We start from the raw sequence: 26,314 nt of genomic DNA, 5'->3' as shown, positions 1-26,314 counted from the left end.
GCACATTTAATTTTTATTAATGTCTTTTTCTCTGTACAGCATATGCTCTAGGTACATGGGAATAGGGAAAGAGAAAAGGACGCCTGCTTTTGGAAAAGTACACCTTAGTATTGATTTTATATTCCTAATAACAGTATAATCTATTGCTTAGCCAGAGTACTGGGTAATAGTTATAGAAATACTATTCTTGAGATAGGAAGAGTTTTTGCTAGTGTGAACACCACATGTCATTCTTCATCTACGTTAGCATATTCTGGAAGAGAAGCTTATGAATAATTTAAGAGATTGTTCAATTCCTTCTAGTACCACAGACATTCCTTCAAGCACTAAATAGAAAATCACAGTGCAAACACATCAGATATCCTAGATATCCTTCACAAGTCAGCTAAGAATACTTCCTAAATAATACAATTTACCTGATAGCTAAAGATAAAAATTGTCTGAAGAACAATTTCTTAAAATATATTTTAAGCCCTAACCAGTTTGGCTCAATGGATAGAGCATCGGCCTGCAGACTGAAAGATCCCAGGTTCAATTCCGGTCAAGGGCATGTACCTTGGTTGCAGGCACATCCCCAGAAGGAGGTGTGCAGGAGGCAGCTGATCAATGTTTCTCTCTCATCGGTGTTTCTAACTCTCTATCCTTCTCCCTTCCTCTCTGTAAAAAATCAATAAAATATATTTAAAAATATATTTTAATAGTAATAGACTTCACTACATAAATGAACACTGCAATAAATAATTTATAAAGAAACAATACTTTTGATATCCTAACAGTTTCATTTTATCTAGGTGGTTTTTTGAGTGTGTGGTTTTTTGTTGTTTTTTTTTCGTTTGTTTGTTTTTCATCTATTCAACAAATATTTATTAAGCATGCCAGATACTGGGAAGTTTATCTGTTTTTTAAGATAGGTAGGTAGGTAGGTAGGTAGATAGATAAATAGATAGATAGATGATAGATAGATAGATAGATAGATAGATAGATAGATGATAGGAAATTTATTCAGGTAAACTCTTTTAAATACGTAGCAACTATAAATTTATACCTTACATGCAAATAAATTGTTAGATATTGTCTCAAAGTAAACTATAACATATCAATTTTAATACAATAATTATTTTTAATTATATACACTTTCTTGCAAAGCAAATATTTTTTCTCCTTTTTTCCCTTTTGTCATTATCTCCCCTTTTTTAAAAATTTGAGGGTGTTTATATGATAGCATGATGAATAACTTGAGAATAATCACAAAAAGGTTTATTTTTATTGAGGTATACAAAGAGATTTATTAATAAGAATAGTCTAAAATACTAATGTAAATTAGGTGGTCCTAGTTCTTTTTTAAAAAATTTTTTTAGCAAGGAAGGAAGGGGAAAAGGGGAAGAGAGAGAGAGAGAGAGAGAGAGAGAGAGAGAGACATCAATGTGAGAGAAATACATCCATTGGTTGCCTCCAGCACACACCCCAACCAGGGCTGGAACCCACAACCTTCCCATGCACGGGATGCTGCTCCAACCAACGGAGCCACACTTGCCAGGATGGTCCTAATACATTCTTAACTATATATATTGTGTGTCAGTATGTGGATACAACAGAAGTAATATGTTAGAGCTTAGTTTTAAAAAGACTGATTTGTGATTAAACAATACACCATACATTAAAGATGGTAAGTTCTTTCCATGCTTTCCAATTGGGAGATGCTTTCTAACATCATTGTAAGATACAATAAAGTTATGTCACATATAATATTTAAAACCTCAAAAAAATTTTAGAATAATTTTTAGCCATCTAAAATTTTAAAGAAATAAAAACCATACAACTGTTCTTGTCATTCCTATTTTATTACTATTTAAAGGATTTTTATTTCCATATGCTGCTTAAACTGTTTCTTTTTAAATGGTTTTAGTGAGTCATTTGAACTATATGCTTCAACATAAAGGCTGACATAATGTTGAAACCAACTTCAATTTAAATATTTTATATTCATCATTTAAAATAGATATGCCCAATTGATTGCTGTGTAAAAATGTCAAATATAACTTTAAAACATTACAAGCAACTCTTAAAAATTATATCTTGATGCCAGAGGAATCACATTCATTCCAGTGCAATTGACAAAAAAACAACAACAAAAAACAGATTGAGCATCCCATTTACATTGGCCCAGTTTTCCTATTATTCAGCTTTGTTCTTGGACAGGTCATTTAACCTTAAGAGTAAAAGTGATGAGGTCCCTTCTGTCTGGTCCCTTCTTATCCTAACAACCAGCTAATCCAAGTGAACTGTCAGAGAGCTCCGGTACAACATTTGGAAGGGATTCTAGACACCAGGACTGGGTTTGATTCTGATGCAAAGATTTATACATGAATGTCATTGAGGGAAGAGAGACTATCCAAGGTTAAGTGTTCTTTCAATTAGACTTTTATGTTTATATCTAAAATTTTCCTTGGCTTATATATCTGTTAAAATACATATTAATTAAACCTCTATGTTGTAGTAGTCTCTAGGGGCACAAAAATGGAAAATTCTCTTAAAGAGTTTTCACTCTAATTGAGAAAGGTAGATTTCTAAATAACCAAATGCCATGTGGTGTTACAGTTTCTACAGTAGATATCCATCTATAGGGTATGGGGGGATTAAAGGAGAAGATGGTCATTTCTATTTTGAAGAACCAAAACAAGCCTTTATTTTAGAAGTAAAACTTGACATGAGTCTTATAAAAGATCAATGATACAATACATAAAAAATTAAGAAAACAACTCCTTTAAAATATTACCAAATAAGTAAAATATTACCAAAAATAATAAAATACTTAGAACTAAACTTTAACAAGGAGGCAAAATATTTATACACTAAAAATTAAAAAATGGTACTGAAAGAAATAAAAAAGAAAACACAAATAAATGGAAAAACACCTCACGCTTGTGGACTGGAAGACTTAATACTGTTAAGATGTCAACATTACTACCCAAAGCAATCTATAGATTTAATGCAAATCTCTATCAAAATTCCAATGGTGTTTAGCAGAAATAGAAAAATCATCCTAAAACTCATTTGGAATCTCAAGGGACCATGAATAGCCAAAAATTCTTTATAAACAAGAAAAAGTTGAATAACATTTCCTGATTTCAAAATTTACTACAAAGCTAAATAATCATAATGGTATGGTACTGGCATGAAGACAAACATATAGGCCAATGGAATAAAGGGGTGCCAGACTATCAAATGGGGAAAGTTACAGTCTTTTAAAAAAACAGTGTTGGGGAAACTGGATATTCACATGCAAAATAATGAAGTTAGACCCTTACCTTTTGCCATATAAAAAAATTAACTCAAAATTGATCAAAGACTAAATTAAACATGAGAGCTACACTATAAAACTCATAGAAGAAAACTTCATTATACTGGATTTAACAAGTTTTTATATATGACACCAAAACCACAAGTAACAAAAGTTAAAACAGATAAATTGGACTAAATTTTAAAACTTCTGGAAAATGTTTTTAAAAATTAAAAAGTAAAAAATTAAAGATGGGGAAAAAAGAAATACGTTACATTTAAATAAGTGATATTATAAGCTCTGAATGCTTTCAAATACACAACTTACCACAAGATTTATAAATATTAAACTAATAAACTACACTCAAATATTTTTAAATATAATTTAATTGATAGAGCAGCCTAGAAATGCCCAAAGATACCAGTAACCAAACAGATTCTTCATAAAGGGCAGAAACACAGGGCATATTCTCTCCATCTTTTGAAGGAAAATGACAGTCAAAATAAGACAAAGTATAATGTTCAAATGAATATCCTAAAACCTTTCATTTTTCCTTTTAGGAGATAAGTGCACTTGGAATCTTTTATCACGCTAAACCAAGCACACTTTTCTCATTTAAAAAAATTGCAATGACTACTATATACAGTAGGGTAAATTTTTAGCAATTCCTTAATGTAATATACTTCTTAATAAAATTACAGTTCACTAAAAACAATGAATGAAATCACATATTCATTTCTATGCAAAAAGCTTTTCAGAGCAACTTCATCATTGTAAAATGTGGAGAAATGCCATATAAATGCATAATTTTCAATATTTCATTAACTCTATGAGCTACTGTGTAATGCTAAGAAAAGAGAAGATGATGCTTTGTTTATTTTAACTTTATTTTTATTGTTGACACTATTACAGATATCTCCATTTCCCCACCCGCCACTTTTCCCACCTTCACCCAGCCCCTGCCCTCCTTCCATGGAAAAACAGGATCAAAGATGAGCTTGGTCTCCTCCCACCAGCATCTACCAAAAATAAGTTATTAGCAGCATATCTGGATGCATAATTCAAGTATTGATGTAAAAGTTCATCAATTCAGATTCTATTAGTTCAAAATGTATGATAATTGTCTTCAATTTCATACATTAAAATTTCTGTTACTCATTATCCTGCAAATTTTCAGTAATGAGTTTAAATACTAGTGTCTGAAATTCAGTCCTTTTTTCAAAACAACTAGGTCATATTTTAAGAATTTGCTTTCTTCTAACTTGTAAATTTTAAAACTCTACGAAAATCAGACAAATGAGACTACTCATGAATTATAATTTTCAACTATTCAAGTTAGTTTTACTTCTTAATATGTATTTAAACTTAAGTTATTTATCAATACTTTAATAATTAAATTTGTTTTCTTTAGAAATTATCTTGCTTTTTCATTAAGTCAAACTAGCTCCACCACCATTATTTTGAACAAATAAGATTTTAATATCCCTGTATAGGCATATACATATACATAGTTTATTACAAAGTTTTGTACCATGGTCAAAATTTGGACTATATCATTTGAATAGTTTATAAAGTATGACACAAAAAACAAAATGACATTATTTTACTGATACTGTTGAACTAAAGCAATACTAAATCTGAGGTAGTCTTTGAAAAATAAATCTAATGAAGTAAAATACTAACAAAAAGTCTGTGTATTGAACATTCTGACTACCTGAATACTGTACAAATGGAGGCTCCAAATAGACTTCAATGAAAAATTTACATATACATACTCAAATACTTTTATTTCTTATAAAAGTCCATAAAATCAACAGTACAAAGCAATAATCAAAAGAAACAGTACAATATATACATAGAAGATTTAAAACAAGTATAACAAACAGTGATTATATAAGTGTTGTCCTCCCTCTATTTCCCAATTTTGGGTAATATTTTGTTTAAATTTATGGAAAAGTATATATATTTTTAAGCAGCAGTTTCTGGCATCAAAAAAGGAATTACAGGGGCAGTGGCCTGGCCTAAAATGACAAACCAAAACTGTTGGGTTCATAGTCATACTAAACTGAAGAGATTTCACATTCCTTAGCACACAATCGATCTTTTACCAATAATGGAAACTGCCTTTGTGAGAATATTTGTTAAGAATGGATGGCACTCTCAATGTTGCAAGCACCCATTTAATTATTTAAAAGGTCAATAAATGAAAGACTAATTTAAAATGTTTCTTGAGTTCAGAGATATTTAAATTACAAAAGAAAAGACCTACATCTAGCATTTTCTCCAGAGCAGTCACGAAATACAGATTGAGTTTGTTAACTGTGGGCATGGGTGTCCAAATGCTTTACCATCAAACCTGTGAGAGTCGGGGTGCTGAACACTCTATACAGTGTACAGATGATGTGTTGTAGAATTATGCATCTAAAACCCGTATAATTTTGTTAACCAGTGTCACCCCAGTAAGGGGCAGGGGGACAGACTGTTGGAGTTGCTTTCTCCTTGTCCAACTAATGATGTTAAGTCCTACTTGACTAATAAATATTATTTAATTGTTTGCATGTTTGTTTGTATATCCATAATAATAAAAGTGTAATATGCAAATCGACCAAACGGCCGAACAGCAGACGACCGTCTGGATGAAGCCGGGGCTGTGAGGGATCAAGGCAGCCACAGGTGCCGGGGCTGAGAAGGCCTACTCTTGCATGAATTTCGTGCATTGGGCCTCTAGTAGGTAGGTAGGTAGGTAGGTAGATGATAGATAGATAGATAGATAGATAGATAGATAGATAGATAGATAGATAGATAGATATAAAAAAAGATAAAAAAAGAACTTAACCAACAATGAAATGAAACCTGATCTTCATGCTCACCTCACCCCAAAAAGAGATGCACCTTTGAATGGATTACTATAAAACTGCGTAAAGATAATATAATATTAAGTAAAAAAAGTATGTCTCAAAAGATCACATACAACATGACACCTTTTTTATAAGATTAAGATCAACTAAAAATACATGTACTTTGGGAGAATACAAGGAAATAAACACCAATTTCAGGACAACGGTGAGCTTAATGAGAGAAGGCTAAGAGACAGATTAATGAAAAAACAATAAGGTTAGATTTCTACCAATAACAACATCATAGATTACTACATAGCTTTCATTTTGGGTTGGGGATTCCCAGGTGATTATGATATTAATTTAAGATAGATAGATAGATAGATAGATAGATGAAAGTAGACTAAGCATAGGCCAATGGTGAGAGTGTGTTGTGAGCCAAGGATTATTGAACCTGAAATGAGATGACATAAAATGACTTGACATAATATGAAAGGAAATGAAAATGAAAATAAAAATGGTTTACCATTTGTATACTAACACACAACCTACGATCTCTGAATCAACTCAAAAGTCACTCATCCAGGTTGTGTAATTTTCTGCTTCTATTTCCCTAACAATTTTCAATTGTGCTGCACAAAGTAACATGTTCTCCAATGGATGTGAGACCTTGTACCATCACCAATAGACCTTCTGCTCAAGGAGTGGTATCTACACAGGAGAGAAAAAAGTAGCACAGAGGAAAATGCTGTTGAGTCATCTACTGACTCTCTGGATTAGGTCTGGCAGTCACCAAAAGCCTCTGAATAGGCAACTGGTGATTCTTATTCATTCATTCAATACTTATTAAATGCCGGCTACATGTCAGGTGTCATGCTGAGATCCTTCAGATTTAAGATAGGACACGCTTAACAAATACTTGAATCCAGCTCCAGAATCAACATATTCCTCAGGTCAAAGAATCAAGATAACTCTTCAGGCCTTTTAGTTAGCTTCTTGCCCACACAAGAAAATGGTGAAAAAGCTCACTTATCAAGTAAGGTTAAATTGGCCTCCCAAAGTTAAAAGATGTCAAAGCTCTATTACCAGAATTGAGGGGGGAAAATTGCTTCTTCAACACATGAAATTTCATATGAGTTTGTTGCTGCTTGTTTTACCTGCAATTTCCAAAAGTGGGTTCATGTGATCTCCTTCTGCCAGCTTCACAAATCCAACCTGATTTCTAAACGTGTCAACCCCTTCAAAGGGCAAAATCAAGTGTTTTCCTTGAAGGATTTCTTCTATGAATGGTTTTAATTCCAAAAGAGCATCAATACCACTGGCAAGAGATAATATCTTTTTCAGTAACATACTAAGTGATCAAATATACAAAACTAAACAAGAAACAAAGTAATCAGATTTAAAAAGATAAATTAATTTTGATGCTTGTACTCGTTGTTTTAAAGCACAAAATACCTTCAAAATCTAATCTATCTGATTAAAATAAAACTAAGTTTAATTTTTAAACAAAAACTATGGAAGAAGTGAATTAAGTCTTTACCTAATTATAATTTGTATTATATTAAAGACATGAAAGGAAATATTATTTTATAGTTCACCAGGAATTTTTTAACATAGGAAATACTGCATGCAAATTTCAGAAAAGAATTACAGATAATATATTGCAAGAAACCTAATACCTTTGAGAGCTTACATTAGATTGTGTGGAAAGTTCTAGATTCTTTTTTAAAGTACTAATATTCTTTGCAAGGCACTCTACTGAAACTTAATATACATTATCTCTTAAAATATAAGTCTCCATAATAAAACAATTTACTGTACTTGCATTAACAAAAATGTAAGTTTATATTCACCAAATGCAACTACACAAGTTTGTTACATCTGTTTCGCCTATGTCATTATAGGGTTATTTTATTTCAAGTCCTTGATTTTTCCTAATAAAAATAAATATTTACTATATTAGTGAATTAGACATTATTAGGCTTAGAATATTTTATAAATTAGGATCAATTATTTCCACCTTGAAGAGGATTTTGGTATAGGTACTTTATTATGAGAAAAAAATTAAAATCTCACTAGAGGGCAGCAATTACTCAAAAAAGAAATAAGTACATTCTTACATTGTTGAAGAGGGCTTTAAAACATCCTTTTGGTGAATACTATTAATTTAAATTATCTTGATAAGTGATTTGTTCACCAATAACTATATGTTAAATGTATGCAACAAAATTTAGGTATTTTTCTAGGTCTTTCATATCTCTAAATTAGTTTTCATATAAACTTTTTAACTGTCATCTGTAGTTTCCATACTGAGACTCATTTCTGTCATAACATAATATACACTTAAAATAGCTCTGGAAATGTCAACATTTTCTCATTATACCTCCAAATCTACATCCTAAATCCAATCTTTCCAAACTGTATTTATGTTCATCCAAAAAGACAGAGTGTGCTATGAGTTAAAGCATTCAAAAACAGAACAGCCACTTCTGGCTCATCTATCATACATGGAGGGAATTCAAGATACACATTTTAAATATAACTATATATGAAAGCAAACCATGCTGAAGGTTAGGGCTTTTCAGAGACACTGAATTCCATATCCCATTTTTCTTTAAATAAATATAGATGATTTAAACTCAGTCCAAATTTTCAGTCCCTAGTTGCATAAATCAATAAATGTATTCTAATGAGATGTCATCAATCACAGAGTGAGAAGGAGTCATAGTATCTATGGTAAGTATCACTAACTTTCAAATTTTTTTAAATACAACAACTTTTCAAGAGCAGTTTATGAAAAGACTTCTATATGGTAAAATTAGTAAAAAGTATACACATATAGGAAACAGAATTCTGAACCTGGAGTTCAGAACCAAAGATTGTATTTGAAGTTAAAACAGGACAGCTATTGTCCAAGGAAGAAGGAATCCTGCCATTGAACTTGAGACTGCAACATCAACTCTTCCCTGGGTCTCCAGCCTGCTAGCCTGTCCTACAGATTTTGGGCTTGCCAGGGAGCTAATTATGTGAGCTAAATTTTAAAAATAAATTTAGATATAGGTATACAGATTAGAGATAGAGATAGAGGTATATCAATATATCTAGATATCCATATAGATATACATCCTATTGGTTCTGTTTCTCTAGAGAATGCTGACTTATACACCACTCTAACACACACAGGGCTTTTGTCTTGTTGTGCCACATCTTTTGCTTCTTTTCTTATAAGAGTATCAGATTTTGTTTTTTTCCTTCTGACTGGCAAAGTGAACAGCTAAAGTGAGTAAAGTAAAATCTTCAAGTCCTCTCTGCTATTGCAGGGTGCTCAATATTTGCTCTTGGATAGATCAGGTTGGGGTAAATAAGAAGACTGATCTCTAAAGACATGAGGTTCTACTGTCTAAAAGATATAACTACAAGAATCATAGTGTAGCTGTATATTTTCAGTTACTAATTTATTGTTTTCTCCCTTTACTTTCCCTTTACCCCACTCCCTTCCCATTCAAGCTTTGTTCTTCATTCCCTCAGGAGACTCTATGTCAGGGTAGAAAAAAGAAGTAACCCTTCACCCATCCTGGCATTGGTTTTCACAGAGCTTAAGCCTGAGCTTATTCCAGAGGGCATACAGGAGGTAACAGGAAAGGGAAGAGCAAGGCTGCTCCACTCCAGAATGGAAAGCAACAGTCAGTGACTTATTCTCAGCCTCATGGCACAACTCTGGAATTGGGGGTGGGGGAAGCACTTGTACACTGACCAAGCAGAATGACAGCTCTAACAGATAATAATATTGAGTGCCTACTAGGTGTCAGGCCCTATACTAAGAACTCTTACATGTATTGGAACTATTATTTTCTCCATTTACTTAAAAAGTAAATTTCTTTTTCCAAAATCAGACATCTTTAAAGAGGTGTTTGTGCCATAGTGTGTTCCAGAGTCTTTATCTAGAATCCTAACCTAAATGGTCAGACTCAGAGGGCTTATATAATTACCATGGGCAAAAAAACTGCATTGTCAAGGGCTACCACTGGATAACAAAAACAGAGTTTTAAAGTCTACATTAGACTTTAACGAATATTTACACAGCTAATTCGGTTCATTGACTACTGCAGTGGTTCCCAAACTTATTTGGCCTACCGCCCCCTTTCCAGAAAAAATATTACTCAGCCCCTGGAAATTAATTTTTTTTAATTTTAATAGCAGTTACTCATCGCCCCCAAATGCACCTGTGGCCATCACCGCCCCCCTGGATCGCTGCAGCGCCCACCGGGGGGCGGTAGCGCCCACTTTGGGAATCACTGGACTACTGGTTGGAATAAATTAAAGAATACTTCTTTAGAATTTAAATGCCTTTTGGGTTCTGCTATGTTTATTCATATTAAAGTAATAATTTGATAAACAATCTTCAAGAAAGACATATTACTCACATGTTTACTTCATCGTCATTTAACTTCATCACCAACAGGGTAATATGAAAGGAACCATCACCGGTCATTGCCTTGGCCAGGCGCTTATCTTGTTGTATTACTGCATTCTGCAGGATCTTAATTCCTTTTGTAACCTAATCCACATACAGACATAGAATAGAGATTAGGTAAGCAAAATTTCCTTATGGCAAAGTGTAAATCAAGAAGAAACATAAGCAACCACCAAAATTAGAAATGTCAAGATTCTTCAACCAAACAAAACTGAATTGTCTACTGAACTTGAATTCTCAAATATCCTAATATGTGATTTGAAAAGCTTAATAGGATGCATAAGTTTGTCAAATCATACAATGCTTATCCATCTTAAGAACATCGCGCCTAACACCGTTATTTTACAAATCGGGTCACTAAGTTGAGCAGCAAATCTTTCAATGGCCATGCATCTCTTCAGAAACTTGTCCTTGAATATACAGTATGGTTTACTATAATTAGGATCTTTCCTTTAAAAAGTTTTATTTTGCACAGAATGATCAAGCCATCATACAACAGTCCATTTCTGTTGGAAGTTTCCTCTACACAACACGGATAAAACTAAATTATAAACTCCTCCAGGGCAATACCTATTTCTTAATTTATTAATCCCCTAGTGCCGTGGTCGGCAAACCGTGTCTCACAAGCCACATGTGGCTCTTTGGCCCCTTCAGTGTGGCTCTTCCACAAAATACCACGTGCGGGCGCGCACATACAGTGCGATTGAAACTTTGTGGCCCATGCGCAGAAGTTGGTATTTTGTGGAAGAGCCGGTATTTTGTGGAAGAGCCACACTGAAGGGGCCAAAGAGCCTCATGTGGCTAGCAAGCCGCGGTTTGCCAAGCCGCAGTTTGCCGGCCACTGCCCTAGTGAATGTGTCTAAGAACCCATTCTTCATGGCTTTAAGATTCTTAAAACAGCAACAATTTCAATAGGGATGACTAGTGTCATTTTTCCAGACACGTGAGGAGGGAGAGTGGCAAAGAAGTCCAAACACGTATATTAGAAAAGCCCTTACAATTCGCATCCAGACAAAACCCCAGGTCCTTTACCAGCCTTCCCCTCTCACTACCTACCCTCCTCCTTTCCAGTTAGACCCAACTCTAGTCAACTTCTAAATGTGAGTGTACTAGAAAACAGTTCACATAGAAAACGGCAAACTGAGCCCGGCCCTGAGAAAAGAGAGCACACAGAAGCCCTGAGGCAGCAGAATTAGTCAGAGAGAAAAGGCGAAGGGAGAGAAGGGCTGGCAACAGGAGCAGAGTCAGGAAAAAGGCAGCAGAGATAAGAAAACACTGAATCAGGAGCACAGCAGACTGTCCTTGATACCAGACTAGCTGTTTTATCCTGAACAATGCTCCCATTATCTGAGGAACGTGACTTGGCAAATCCTGGGATGTGTCCTGGGATGTGACTGCTGGGGAATCTTTACAATAAATGCACGCCACCCAAAAGAATCTCAGCGTTTCTCTATTCCTTGCAATCTGGAGGACCGAAACATAGGAAACAGCGCTTCCCTGGTAGGAATTTACACAGTAACACCTAACATGATATTTTTCTACGCAAGATGTCACTTGTGTGACACCCAGTAAAAGAATATTGATGGCCTGTTAGTAACAGAATGTAACCGTACACAAAGATCTTATAGAGCCACAGTTTCCTCTACACAACACGGATAAAACTAAATTATAAACTCCTCCAGGGCAATACCTATTTCTTCTGCCCTACTACCTCACCACAGTGCCTGGTAATAGTAACAAAAACAACATTTAACCAATGACACCAGTCACTAACCTGTATTGTGTGGCCACTAGGTTCTAGGCAGTATAGTAAGCTCTTTACACATACTAGTTCACTGAAGCCTCTCTACAATCCTATGAGGCACACATTGGTATCATTTCTACTAAAAGAATTAGAACCACAGAAGTTTTTTTTAAAAAAATCCCTTTACAATCATATACCCAAGACAGCACAGGAACTTGAGAAAATGGTAAATTGCAGTGCGTGGGAAAAGATGAGGGAGGCACCTGCAGGAAAGACCAGAAAGGGTGTGGAGGAGGAGATGTAGCTGAGAGCAATGGAGTAAGAGTTTTCAAGAAGGCAAGGAGAGGGTCAGAGATGTGGGTACTGACTTAAGAAATGAAACCTTGAGGGGAAAAAGACTTTTATTTTATTTTTTTAAAATATATTTTATTGATTTTTTACAGAGAGGAAGGGAGAGGGATAGAGAGTTAGAAACATCGATGAGAGAGAAACATCGATCAGCTGCCTCCTGCACATCTCCCACTGGGGATGTGCCCGCAACCCAGGTACATGCCCTTGACCGGAATCAAACCTGGGACCCTTCAGTCCACAGGCCGGCGCTCTATCCACTGAGCCAAACTGGTTTTGGCGGGAAAAAGACTTTTAAAGGAAGGTTTTGGGAAATCTTACTGGATACTGTGTAATGGAACAACACACTATCCCTCTCAAAACAAAGCCTTTAGTGTACATTTATATTAAATTTGAATTTTGAGAGTTCTTCCCCGGTGCAATGAAGTGCTGAAATTGGCTTTTGGGAATAATGAAGCAGCTCAAGAAGGTCCAAGTTCATATGGAAGGGGCCTAAATAGGTGCTCAACAATGTCAGACCTCAAAACAATATCATTACATCTTCTAATCTTAGCTGATACAATTGGTAATTCTGGCTTAACTGATAACAAAAAGGTGATTTAGGATGAGAACTTTGCTATGTAATACAGAGAGATGTAAGTGGGTGCTGGACATGGCTCAAAAGTCCTGGATTTTAACCGCAGGCCTGCCACAGGTATAACCCCATACAAGTCACCTAGTGTCACTAAGTCTTGGTTTCTCCCCTGGCAAAATAGGAATAATAAAATGTGTATTGCCAAACTTATAAAGTATGTTAAAGATCACAGTAGATAAGCTACATAGTAGATGAACTACTTTGTAAACTCTATAACACTTGCCTAACGTAAGGTTTGCAACATTGCAATGTTATTAAAATCAGTGGTTCTCTTCCTTAGGCAATTTTGCCTCCCAGGGGACATTTGGCAATGCCTGGCCACATTTTGACTGTCACAACTGAAGGTTTGCTACTTGCATCCAGTGAGTACAGTATTTGTATTTTCTTAGTCTTAAAAACTTAGTTTTCATTCTAAGCTCAAATACTAATTATACATAAATTCAGGACAATACTCAAATTCCATTCATTTGTATATTCTACATTTTAGTGCAATACCGTACATGGTAAAATAGTTTTAGACCATTCATATCTTTGAATAATCCAATAGGTTGTAAAGTCACTAATTAAAAACTGTAAAAACACTTTGAAGACTATTTCTCCGAAGTCACACAGTACTTACAATGCAGGATTAACATCAAACCTATGAAAATTCTAAAGTTAATCTAATCAAGTTACATATGTCTGATTATTCTTTGATGGGACAGATTAATTTATATATTCCTTGATATCATCTTAACAGTTTTTAAAATACATTCTATTCCTAATTACATTCTTAAAAGATAAAAAGGAAAAATACTTCAAGACTCTGAAGTCTTGTCTATATGCTATTAAAACAAGTACTAATGTCATTAAAGACCAAAGGAAATTAATTTTTATACTCACTGTTTAAAATTCATAAATTCATTAAAGCTTATCTTTTACCATAACCTGCAGCCATTGGCAATACTGCACAATGCACGTATTAATGATGTAGTACTACAGAGTCATATTTAAATGTCACATTGAAAGAAACCTTTTAAAATAAACAGCTTTTTAAAATTCTTTTTTCTTTTAATATATTTTTATTGATTTCAGGGAGAGGGAGAGAGAGATAGAAACATCAATGATGAGAGAGAAGCATTGACTGGCTGTCTTCTGCACGCCCCCTAGTGGGGATCAAGCCCGAAACCCGGGCATGTGCCCTTGACTGGAATCAAACCTGGGACCCTTCAAGTCTGCAGGCTGATGCTCTATCCACTGAACCAAACCAGCCAGGGCTAAATTCTTAAATATTTCACTCACTGAGTAATTTCTGGTTGTTTAGAGAATAAATCAGACACCCATCTGCTAAACCTCACCACTAAGCCATATTGCATTGAAAACAACACAATGAGGAAATTAATTTTTATATCTTTTAAGCTTTCTAATTGAATCAAAGTCTATTATGAGTTCAAAGAAAAGGCCTTAAAGTTGGTGTGCAAGAGGGCGTGTGCGCATGTTACATTGCTACCTAGCTTTTCTTCAAAGCTAAATACTCTCATTTTTCTTGCTTGTCTACAACCATGAAAAACAACTCAAAAAGTTGATGATTTAATAATAACTGAAGTAAAACTAAGAAATTATCCTCAAATAGGAGAATTTTTAAATATCTATCAAGTGCTTCACATACATGATCCTATCAGATACTTTCACAATTACATTTCCCAGAAACTGAATGTGCAAATCTACTTGCATATTCTCCTGACCAAAATGATGAAATACAGAATTAAATGTAACAAATGCCTTTGTAAGCCTCTAAAAACTCATACTTTTCTACTAGTATAGAAAAACTGTCTTACAAAGAAATTAATACACTCCTAATTTCAATCAACTTCTGATTGTTCCCTTACATTTTCAATGCTGATTTACCTTAAATTACTACTTCTGATAAGAGAGCATATAAAATCTAGTCAGTTAAGAAACATTGAAGATTTATTATAGCTCCATTAAATTTTTTTCTTTTTTATTTTTATATTTGAGCTAAGTAATTGCCGGTAATGGAGAAATACATACTTTCATATACTTAAAATTAGGATATTTTGATGCAGTCATTCTAATTCATTTTCCAATTCCATTATTTAAAAATATGAAATCATTATTTTCCACTAATAAAGAATTCAAAACATCTAAGAACGTGTTTAAAAATCAAAGATCCATGTAAGTCTGAAAACTTTTTTCTCTAAAACTAGATGCCAACAAGTAGAGGCCAAAAGTAGAGCAACTCATTGTGAATGTGCTAGCTTCCCAAGGCTTGTTTGCAGGTCACTTAATTGAAATTTGGAGTACAGTCTCCCATTGAAACAATGTTATAAATGCTGCTCCTTTTCCCAGGCCTTCCCACAAAAGCTCATACGTAGTTTAAAAAGAAAATTAACATTAGATACTTGAAAACAAACAAAAAAAGGTGCTCATACAAAAGATAGAAAATGTACCTCCTAAAGTCCCATTCTTACCTCTAAACCCCATATTTAATATGTAAGCTTTCTGTTGCCTACCAATAAGTCTCTTGAGAGACTTATTACATTATTAAAATATTTGGTTTTGAGGTCACTTGAAATCTGTATTCCCCACTATTACAAGTTTCCCTAGCCCCTCAAAGACAAACAACTACTGTTGAGCCTATATTATAAAACCGACATTTATAACACTGTATTTATTATTTGTAATGTTCTGGTTGTAACTTAGTATGCCAGAAACACATCTTTTGCCCCTGAAATGACATTATTTTGTGTTTGCTCTTGGCCAAGCACTGTTGTAGGTACTGGGAATGGGCTGAAAAACTTTGTTAGAAGACTAACAAGTGTCAAATTGCAAGGATGACAAATAACAAAAGGAAAGACTTTCAAGTCTTTTGGGGGAAGGGGCAGATTGACCTCGTCAGGGTGGTCACAGTGGAGAGGCTTGAGCTGAGATTTTGGATTTAACAAACCCAGAGAGGAAAGAAAACTCCCCACCAGAGAAGGGCAGAGGGACCCCAGTAAGTTCACAGAAGGCCAGAGGGGGCTCCAGCAGAAGGAAGGAGGGCTGAAGTGGAAGTCAGACTATGCAGTATCTTATAGACTGTGGTAAAGACTTTGTCTTTATCCTAAGGTCACTGGGAAAATACTGAAATGTATAGACAGGGAGGTAATATGTCCAGATTTGGGTTTAGAAAATAATCATAATCAATTCCATTTTACATCTGAAGAAACTGAAACTACGGAAATTCAATATCCTGACCTACATCCACAGTAGAGTTTGTGACCCAGGTGGTATTTGGACAAGGTCTGTCAGACTCCAAAGCTTGGACTCTTGTCATTTTCTATACAACATCCCAGAGGTTGAGAAGCAGAAACAAAGGCTGCTCAGTGAAAACTAAGGTTTGCAGACAGTTCTCTCATCCCCTTTCCTCCCGTCACCTGAACTAAGAGGTGAAGGAAAGACTTTCTCTACCAGCTTCCTCTCAGTTCCCTTCCCCATCCACCTTTCCCCACCACATCACCCCACCAATCTTGGCTGGAAGAGGTGAGAAACCAGAATTAGTAGGGTTAGGGTCAGGATCAGGGTTAGGATTAGGGTTAGGGGGAAGGCATGAGTGAAGGATGATACAGAACTGCTATTCAGACCACCATGAAAGCCAAGAGTAGAGGGGTGGAGAAAGATAAAATGAAGGGCCTAATGAAAGTAATGTATGAAGTTTTCAACAATTTTTATACTAATTGACTCTGCAGTGGAACACTCTCTAACCAACAAATCAAAATAAGGAAACTGAAGTCTCTCCCAATCATAAATCACAGGTCCTTGGGAAGACCCTTCTATTTCACAATCAGTTTCTTGAGGACCTGGCTTGGGTCTGACTGCTCCGTTAGCAGCAACACCTTTGACGTCCTACTCTCCTCTAATTCCCATATGTACACATGATCCTTTATTTCAAAGAAAACCTTTCCAAATAACTCACAAGTATTTTATTTTTAAAAATATTTTTTTATTGATTTCAGAGAGGAAGGAAGAGGGAGAGAGATACAGAAACATCAGTGATGAGAGAGAATCATGGATGGGCTCCTCCTACATGCCCCCACTCAGTATCAAACCCACAACACAGACATGTGCCCTGACTCCTGTGTTCATAAGTCAATGCTCAACCACCCAGCCACACCAGCCAGGCAGCATTTTAAAATCTATAATAATAAAAGCATAATATGCTAATTAGACCAGATGTCCTTCCAGACAACCTTCTGGATGAAGCCGGGGCTGCGAGGGAAGCCTGGGTCCCGGGTGCCTGCAGCGGCCGGAGGAAAGCCAGGGGTCCCGGGTGCCAGAGGGAAGCCGGTGCCGGCAGCCAGGGGAAGGAAGGCCTACTCTTGCACGGATTTCATGCATCAGGCCTCTAGTAATATATAATTGTTGGTTACATTAAACTAAACACTTGTAAGAACTATTTTACTATTAATCCCCCAGTATGTACCAGTGAAATCAGAATATGATTCTATGATCTTGTACTGTTAGGAATACAATTTATCTTTTCATTTGTCTTCTTTCCCTGGCTAAAGCTTATCTGAAAGACTAGATATTTCCTAGAATGTCCCAAGAGAATTTTTTTCTTATGATATTTATTTCTTTGATCTCAATTTTGTTTATTTTTAAAGATTCATTAGCATTCCCTAGAAACATTTTAGTTAAGTAAGGGGAGAAGCAACCTGAAAGTGCACAGTAAAAAGAGATTAAAACCCACAATCAAAGAGAAATTCAGTTCTGGCTCTTAAATTGGGTCAATATGTAAATGCAGTCAGTCTTCCAAGTCAGGCGTTGTTTTGTAAGGCATTTCAATTCCTACATCACTGCTCTAGCAGTTGTATTTTTTTTTAAACTTAAAATATTTATTGTTGAAAGTATTACATAGGTCCTCTTTTTCCCTCATAATCTCTTCTAGCCCACTACTCTAGCAGTTTTAATTCGATATTGTAGTTTGCTTTCTCAGCCACATATAGAAGGGTTTCTTAATGTGGGCTAATTAGCTGATCTGATTTCCTATTATTCATACCACATTAATTTTTCAGATTTTTAATAGATTTCTACCAAGTCTGTCATGTAATATTAAGTTGATATGACAGTGAGTAATTTTTAAAGAAATTATGCTGCAGCCCTGGCTGGTTTGGCTCAGTGGATAGAGTGTCGGCCTGGGGACTGAGGAGTCCCAGGTTCGATTCTGGTCAGGGGCCTGTGCCTTGGTTGTGGGCACATCCCCAGTACGGGGTGTGCGGGAGGCGGCTGATCGATGCTTCTCTCTCATCGATGTTTCTGACTCTCTATCCCTCTCCCTTCCTCTCTGTAAAAAATCAATAAAACATATTTTTTTTAAAAAAGAAATTATGCTGCAATCATTACCATATACAGGACTAAGCAGCAAGAAAGCCCAGTTTACTTTCCCAGCAAAGATTTCAGAATTCCTCTCTTTCTACCTGGTCACTGCTCTCAGCTCCTGAAAGTTTCCTCTGTTGTGGTGAACAAATGCTTAGAAAGGACCATGACATGCTATCTGGCAATACTTTCTCAAGTGGCTTTTGCAAAATTGTTTAAATATGATGGTTGAAATAATATTTTTCAAAATTATTTTTAAATATATTCCATTTAAATACAAATATTCCCTATAAGACCCAGCTAACATGCCACCAAAGACTCCTACAAACTGAGAGAGAATGGACTTACTAGTAAGCATTTAGTGTACTTTAAGTATAATTTAGAACTTTATAGTAAAAATAGTTTGTAAAAATATAGCACCTCTTTGTTGGTGATTGGAATGGATAGGAAATAGTTTGGTTGATAGTCTTTGTACTTTTTTTTCTTCTTCTTTATTTGATCTTTATATTCATTTTCTTCACTTCTTTCCAAATTTACTTGAGGTACATCAGTGACTAGAAGATAAAAATCAAACAATAATATACCTAATGTATTAAAACAAAGTTAATATAGGAAACAAAAACTATAGAAGTATCAATCATTCACAACTGTCATTTTCAAATCTAAAGCAGGAGCTGGCAAACTCTCCCACAAAGGACCTCAGAGTAAGTATTTTAGACTTTGCATATCATATAGTCTCAGTCAAAACTACCCAAGTCTGTTGTAGACAAAACATAGATGAATAGGTATAGCTGTGTTCCAGTAAAACTTTCACAAACCAGCCAGCCAGTGGGTCACAGTGTACTAACCTCTGATCTAACACATGACCAACCACCATTCTCACCTCTGTGCCACAAAATTCATGACCCTAGGAAACATTATTTTTTCATCAATCCTGTGTGACTCAATATGTGTGACTACTTGAAGCAGTGCCACTCAAAGTTTGGTTTGCAGCCAATGTCACACTACAAGCTATTTGTTGTAAAAATTAAGAGACTACTTTAGAAACACTCATAGCACTTAGGCGAAGGAATTTTGTCTATTGAATTTTGGTTTCTATACTGTTGGTCATTTTTATTGCCTTTTACAAAAGTATCAGTGGGCAACAAATAGGAATTACAAACAAAACAAAACTGGTCCTTGACTGTAGATCATTTCAGAAGCACTTAACACACTTCTTTTTAAAGTCATATTCAAAAGACTCATTTATAACATTCAGCAATTCTAATTATGAAGCTATGCCCCCAGAAATAATCACCAAATCAGTGTGAAATTGTCTCTCCTTTTTTAGAAATTTTGCCTGGGGCTTCTATATGTATGCAAAACTACCATTAATTGAGTTTTCAGGCTGTGTCTTCCTGAACAGTAGCTTACTGTTCAAACTGGAGTGTCTCATAGAGACTTTGTAAAAATACTAGTATATTTTCTAAGGTATGCTTTTGGAAAGGAGTGAGAGGGAAGAACCACCTAATTATATTTAATCTCACAGGTTGGTTTCATCTTTGGATCAATTCTAATCGACCACAGTGACCACCTGCACCCAATGCCTTGAGAAAGACTAGCAAAAGTCTGAGCTGAACCAATAGCATAATTCCCATGTGTCTACACAACCCTGATCTTACTAAGCCTCTCATTTCACATATGATTAAACAATAGCAGAAAATCCTTTAAAAACTGCTCAGTATCACAGAGTTGAGTCTGGTATCTAGACCTCAAGTCTCCTAGAATACTTTCTATTGGATCAAACTACTTCTCCATTGCAGTTCTGCCTAAGTAGTTACTATTACACACAAAACTCGTCTTCCAACAAGCATCTTCCTATCAAGTCACTTCAATTCTTTATCTGAGAACCTGAAAGTCTGGCCTGTCCTTGGAGAAATAGCTGATTCTAGGTCTGGGGCACAAAATGGATCAGAGGAGCCTGGAAATCAAAGACTCCTGGACCATGTCAGAAGTCTCTGGAGCATATTTGAAAGTTGCCGACATTGGCCAAAGATTAAACAAATTGAGCATCAAATAGAATAATAACTTCAATGATGTTATTTAAACATCAAATAAGTTTAAAACCATCAGTTCAAGATAATAAACAAAAGAAAAATTAAAACCAAAAACTTACAGGTCACCTTTGGAGGAGTCTAAAGAACTGTTATTCTAAAAATCTGATGATAAAGGGGAAAAATAAATCACACATTTATCCAGTCTCTCTTTATGACCAAAGAGTTATAAAAGAAGTAAGTTAATTAAGGTAAAGTCCTTCTTTATAGAAATTTTCAGCTCATAAATGCAAAACAATAGAGTTAAAATATCACCATTTTGAAATACATAATAGAGCAATGGGATCAACCCAAAGTTCATCAATGAACAATCCATTAGATAGAAAGCTGATGGAAACTTTCATAATGGATACATCAGATGACAAGATAGAAAGCCACTGATCAATTCTAGCATCACAAAAAGGCAAGACAACCAAACATTATGTGTCTCCTGATGTCACACAATAGTAAAATCAAAACATTTTTGCAGCATTTTTATTCCAAAACTTGAAAAAGCCTCCTAATATAACTACTAGTTAACTGTAAATATAAAGGACAGAGAAAAATGTTAAATGACCATAATAGGGTACTTCTACACAACCTGACTTCTTCGCCAATAAACACACACACTCACACACGCACACACGCATGCACGCACGCACACACACAAAGACCTATAGATGAAAAGAGATAAAAGAGATGTGTCAATCAAATATAATCATAGACTTTGGTTCCTAATTCAAACCAGTTTTTAAAAAATTATGTCAAAGAAATGTGAATGTTGACATTTGATGACTTAAGGAATTACTGTTATTTGTTAGTATGGAAAGGATGCTTTGGGTAGTTTTTAAAAAGGAATATCTTTAAAGATGCACACTACAGTTTTTACAGATAAAAATTATATATCTGCAATGTATTTCAAAATAACCCAGTGAGAAAGAAGTAATGAACATGAGACTTATTATAATATTCTACTTTTGACTATACTTAAAAGTACACACACACACACACACCAGAGGCAGGGGAGGGACAGATAATCTCCACCTAGGGTTAGTTATAGAATTCTGTGATCTGTGAAAAAGGTACTAACTGTTAACAGCTGTACCAATTAGGACATTTGGTGGTAAAGTTAAATAAAGACTGGTGTCCAAACTAAAATTAACATAGTAGAAAGAGGATCCTAAACCTATAGTCTAGTTTTTATTTTTTTAAATTCCAAGTATAAACCTACTCATGGGTTATGAAATCATCTTAGGAAATAATAAAAAGGCACTTTTTAAAAACTGAAATGGAATGAAAAGTAATGGAATAGAATTACTATAGGACAGTACATTGCTTGTGGTAAGTTTAAGTATTACTTCATGAAATGTGAGCTTTTTGCGTGCACATGTGTATTGGGTAGAAATGTAAAATATATTTATTTCTTATTATGAACATAAGACACAGAAACATTTTTGCTATATTTTACTCAATATGAACAATACTAAGAAGGGAAATAGACCTAATAACATGGCATTTGAAAGGGCACTGAAGCTTTCAGCATTGTAAATTGTTTTATACCTTATCTATTTAAAACTAAACTGTCCTGCTCTCTATAGCAACAATCTTTGCATTTCAAGCATTCCATAAGACCAGTTTGCAGACATACAGAGAAGAAAAACCATAATCTCTGAAGGTAATACTCTTTTTTTTATCTGAAGGTAATACTCTTAGTTGTAATGTATCACAACTCTAACAATTCTGGCATCATGAGAATGACATAGCATAAAAACCCCAATTCTCGGTAAAAATAAGTACAATGTTTCTCTAAATTCCCTTAGTTTTCTATAATCTTACCAATAACTATTTAACTTTCATTTGAACTGGATTAGCTAAAATTTTCTTTTGGTAGGCATCACAGCCAGGGCAAAATTTGAAATTATCTGATGACAGCTGGGTAAAAAAGGAGATAAATCCTATGAGTGTTTTTTGCTATAGTGGCTTTATTTAACCTTGTAATATATCTGTTTTATTTTTAATTGAGAGTCCTGCTGATTTACCTACTGAACCCAGTATCTATGTTTTTTCCTCTTTGTCCATATTTGTCTTTTTGCTGTAAAGTTTATTTGTATGGCCAGAATATAAATCCCCTTTTTCCTTACTGAACTTCATTTTATTTCGAACTTTGAAATCATAATCTAAGTTCCAACATATAATTTGCTACTACTCTTTTTATTTAGTCCATATGAAAATACAATGAACAAAGTACTCATATAATGTCTAGCAATGTTTATGCATAGGATAAGAACACTCATAAAAAAACTATAAGAATACATTGTCACAAACAATGCAGATACAACACTAAAATTACTGAGTACTATTTTTAAAAGAAATTGCCAATCTGGTAGGTTATAATCATATTTTAATGTGCACCCTTTGATACTTATGAAGTTGAATAACTTTCCATACATTTGCCTACTAACTGAACTTTATCTTCTACAACCTTTGCCCAGCACCAATAATAGTATCTGGTACATAGCAGGCATTCAATAATTATGTGTTCAATGAATTAATGTATCTATTAAGCTTTTCTAATTTTTGTTTTCTTGTGTGTGTGTGTTTTTTTTAGGGGGGGGGGAGAGTAAGATATTAATCCTTAGTATCATTTGGGCCAAATATTTACTTTAAGCCTTTCAAAATAAAATTTGGACTATTCTTCCCCAATCAGTTACAGAAAGGAAACAGAACATAATTTACCTTTTTAAAAAACTGATTCAGGATAATACCGGGATAGCAATTCAACTTTATTTGATACATCATTTTTCTATAAAAAAAATTTTCAGGTACAGTAAGTTTCAATTGATATATTAAAATACTTAAGAGTTGAAGTATTTTTTAAAATACAACTTAACTGTATTAGATAGTAAGTAATACAATGATAATTTCCCACATCTCTGAAATCTCTAATAACTACAAGGTTAGAATTCCATGTGAGGTAAAATAAGGACTGTAATCATTTCAATATGAGAAGAACTAAATTCCACAATGAGGAAAGACATGTTGCAAAAAAAAACCCAAAAAACAAAAAAAAAAACCTCACTCAAATATTTTATCTTGAATCTTGATTAAATATGGCTTGATAGTTAAAGGCTGCGATTCTCTTAAGGGAATAGAGTCCAATAAACTAAAGGCCTCTACAAATTTATACTTCATGGGAAGCACATTAAGCCATTCCTGTCAGCAACAGAATGACTCTCCCTTGCATACTGCCATTCAGCTTTCAGAAGCAGGACAGCAGCAACCCCATTTTCTGGGTGGTTTACTGGGGGGTATAACCTATTGATCAATGACACTCACCCCAGTAAAGCAAACAGACCCATCCAGGCCCAGGCCAACAACTCACTAATGCTGCATTTTCTCCCAGAACATGTCCACCCTGTAAAGCCAGAGGTGTGGCTCAGGTTGTAAGGCTTCCTACATATTTCTATAATTTTCTTTTCTACATACATTTGAATATTTTATTTGTAATAGATACTTATATCCTAATAAATATAACAAATATATTTACATTTAATTCTAATGTAATATTCTAATACATTTCATATTCTAACATATAATCCTAGTAAAATAGTCTCTTCTCCAAAACAAAACCAAAAAAAAAGTAAAGACTCATTTCAGCCAACGAGGCTACATTTCACCTAGTGACACTGCACCCACACTGAACGTAACGCAGTTGACAACTGAGACACTCAGATCAAACATTTGGGGAGGAGTTTTCTTACTGGCAAGGTTTCGCCTTCCCACGGTGTTCTTGTTAGCACTGTTTTCCCCATTGCTCTGCCAGGGTTTCAACCAGCAAGAATTTCTTGGCAGTTAATTCACAATTTCCACCCACCAAAGGAAACTGAACGAACCAAAGGCAACAACCAGCTACTTGAGAATTTTAAGGTTGTTGTCTACCATGGAGCCATTCCACTGATTCAATGTCCACGTTACTAAATGTAAGAGAAAGCCCCAAATCATTTCAAGCTACCAACTAATTATTCTGTGTCTGGACACAAACACTGTAACTATATCTATCTTAAGGTTTAAGGGTTGACAATAAAAATCCCAATTTTTATGTATTTCTATACAAATCTCTCTTCACAAAAACGAGTTAGTTCCTGGTTTGCAAAGAATTTTACTATTTGTTCCTTAGTATTTTAGTAAATGCTATTATAAAAATGAGCAAAAAAATAAAGGATATGTCTCAAAGGTTTAATACGTAGCATTTACACATATTTTACATTTTTAATTGCCTTTATCCACACATTACCTCTTTTGATCTGTACAACAACACCATGTGAGGTAAACAGGAGAAAATTATATTTCACAGTTGAAGAAATCCAGCTCACAAACTGGACATTGTACCCAATGTCATGCAAGTAGAAAATAAAATAACCAAAACCTAAAACACAAGTTTTCTGTCTCTCTCATTATACCACACTGACTGTGTGTAAGTTGGGAGTTTGAACTCAATCTTCCCACAAAAGTAATATTATACATGGTGGTCTGGAGTCTAGACCAGTGGTCGGCAAACTCATTAGTCAACAGAGCCAAATATCAACAGTACAACGATTGAAATTTCTTTTGAACTTAAACTATATAGGTAGGTACATTGTTTTTTAAACTTAAACTATATAGGTAGGTACATTGTTATTAACTTAATTAGGGTACTCCTAAACTGGCCTTTGCTAAAAACGTCCTCAATCTGAGGGTTCGACCTCAGCGAACGTAACCCCAATTCTTCTAACGCCACTTCTTCAAAATAAATTCGCCCAGGCCGAAAACCGACTTCTGCGCATGGGCCACGAAGTTTCAATCGCACTGTACGTGTGCGCCCGCACGTGGTATTTTGTGGAAGAGCCACACTAAAGGGGCCAAAGAGAAACACATTGGCCCTTTAAGAATGCAAACAGGTAAGGTTTGATAAATAGGAAAAGATTTTCATTAGTCAACAGAGCCAAATATCAACAGTACAATGATTGAAATTTCTTTTGAGAGTCAAATTTTTTAAACTTAAACTATATAGGTAGGTACATTGTTATTAACTTAATTAGGGTACTCCTAAGGCTTAGGAAGAGCCACACTCAAGGGGCCAAAGAGCCGCATGTGGCTCGTGAGCCGCAGTTTGCCGACCACGGGTCTAGACTAACCCACAAAGACTTTTAACTCACAAAGTCTGAGCTATCAAAAAGTGGCTATAATACTCTATGCCTAAAAATGGACGTCCATGGGGTGACCCTAACTTACATGGATGAGATCATTTCCTTGGTAATAAATACACCATATACTAGAGAGAAAAGACCCCTATTCGGATGAAGCATTGGCCAATCTTCCCAATACCCATCCTCTGAGGAAGCAGCTGTACCTCAGAGCAGGAATGCATTGCAGAATCGCTGGCACATCTCTTTCCTTCTTTCTGCCCCCAGTGGCCAGTTTCTCCTCACCGGTGAAGATATAAGAATACAGTGGAGCCCTAGCCGGTTTGGCTCAATGGATAGAGCGTCGACCTGCGGACTAAAGGGTCCCAGGTTCGATTCCAGTCAAGG

General features: G+C 35.0%; 1 protein-coding gene across 5 annotated transcripts in view; it reads right to left on the bottom strand.

Moving 5' to 3' along the window:
* Window positions 1-26,314, bottom strand: part of AKAP7 (A kinase (PRKA) anchor protein 7) — an 85,246-nt gene that overhangs the window by 55,016 nt on the left and 3,916 nt on the right. For all 5 annotated transcript variants that reach the window (XM_005859006.2, XM_014533821.1, XM_014533822.1 and 2 more), the window contains exons 3-5: window positions 19,093-19,226; window positions 10,542-10,675; window positions 7,275-7,435 (exon numbers count right to left, since the gene is read on the bottom strand). In XM_005859006.2, coding sequence (XP_005859068.2) covers window positions 7,275-7,435; window positions 10,542-10,675; window positions 19,093-19,226 — 429 coding nt within the window. The remainder of the gene's footprint in view (window positions 1-7,274; window positions 7,436-10,541; window positions 10,676-19,092; window positions 19,227-26,314) is intronic.

This window comes from Myotis brandtii, unplaced genomic scaffold (assembly GCF_000412655.1).
Source record: "Myotis brandtii unplaced genomic scaffold, ASM41265v1 scaffold123, whole genome shotgun sequence".
NCBI lineage: Eukaryota > Metazoa > Chordata > Mammalia > Chiroptera > Vespertilionidae > Myotis > Myotis brandtii.
The sequence above is the reverse complement of the archived record's forward strand: the minus strand, read 5'-3'. Positions and strand labels throughout refer to the sequence as shown.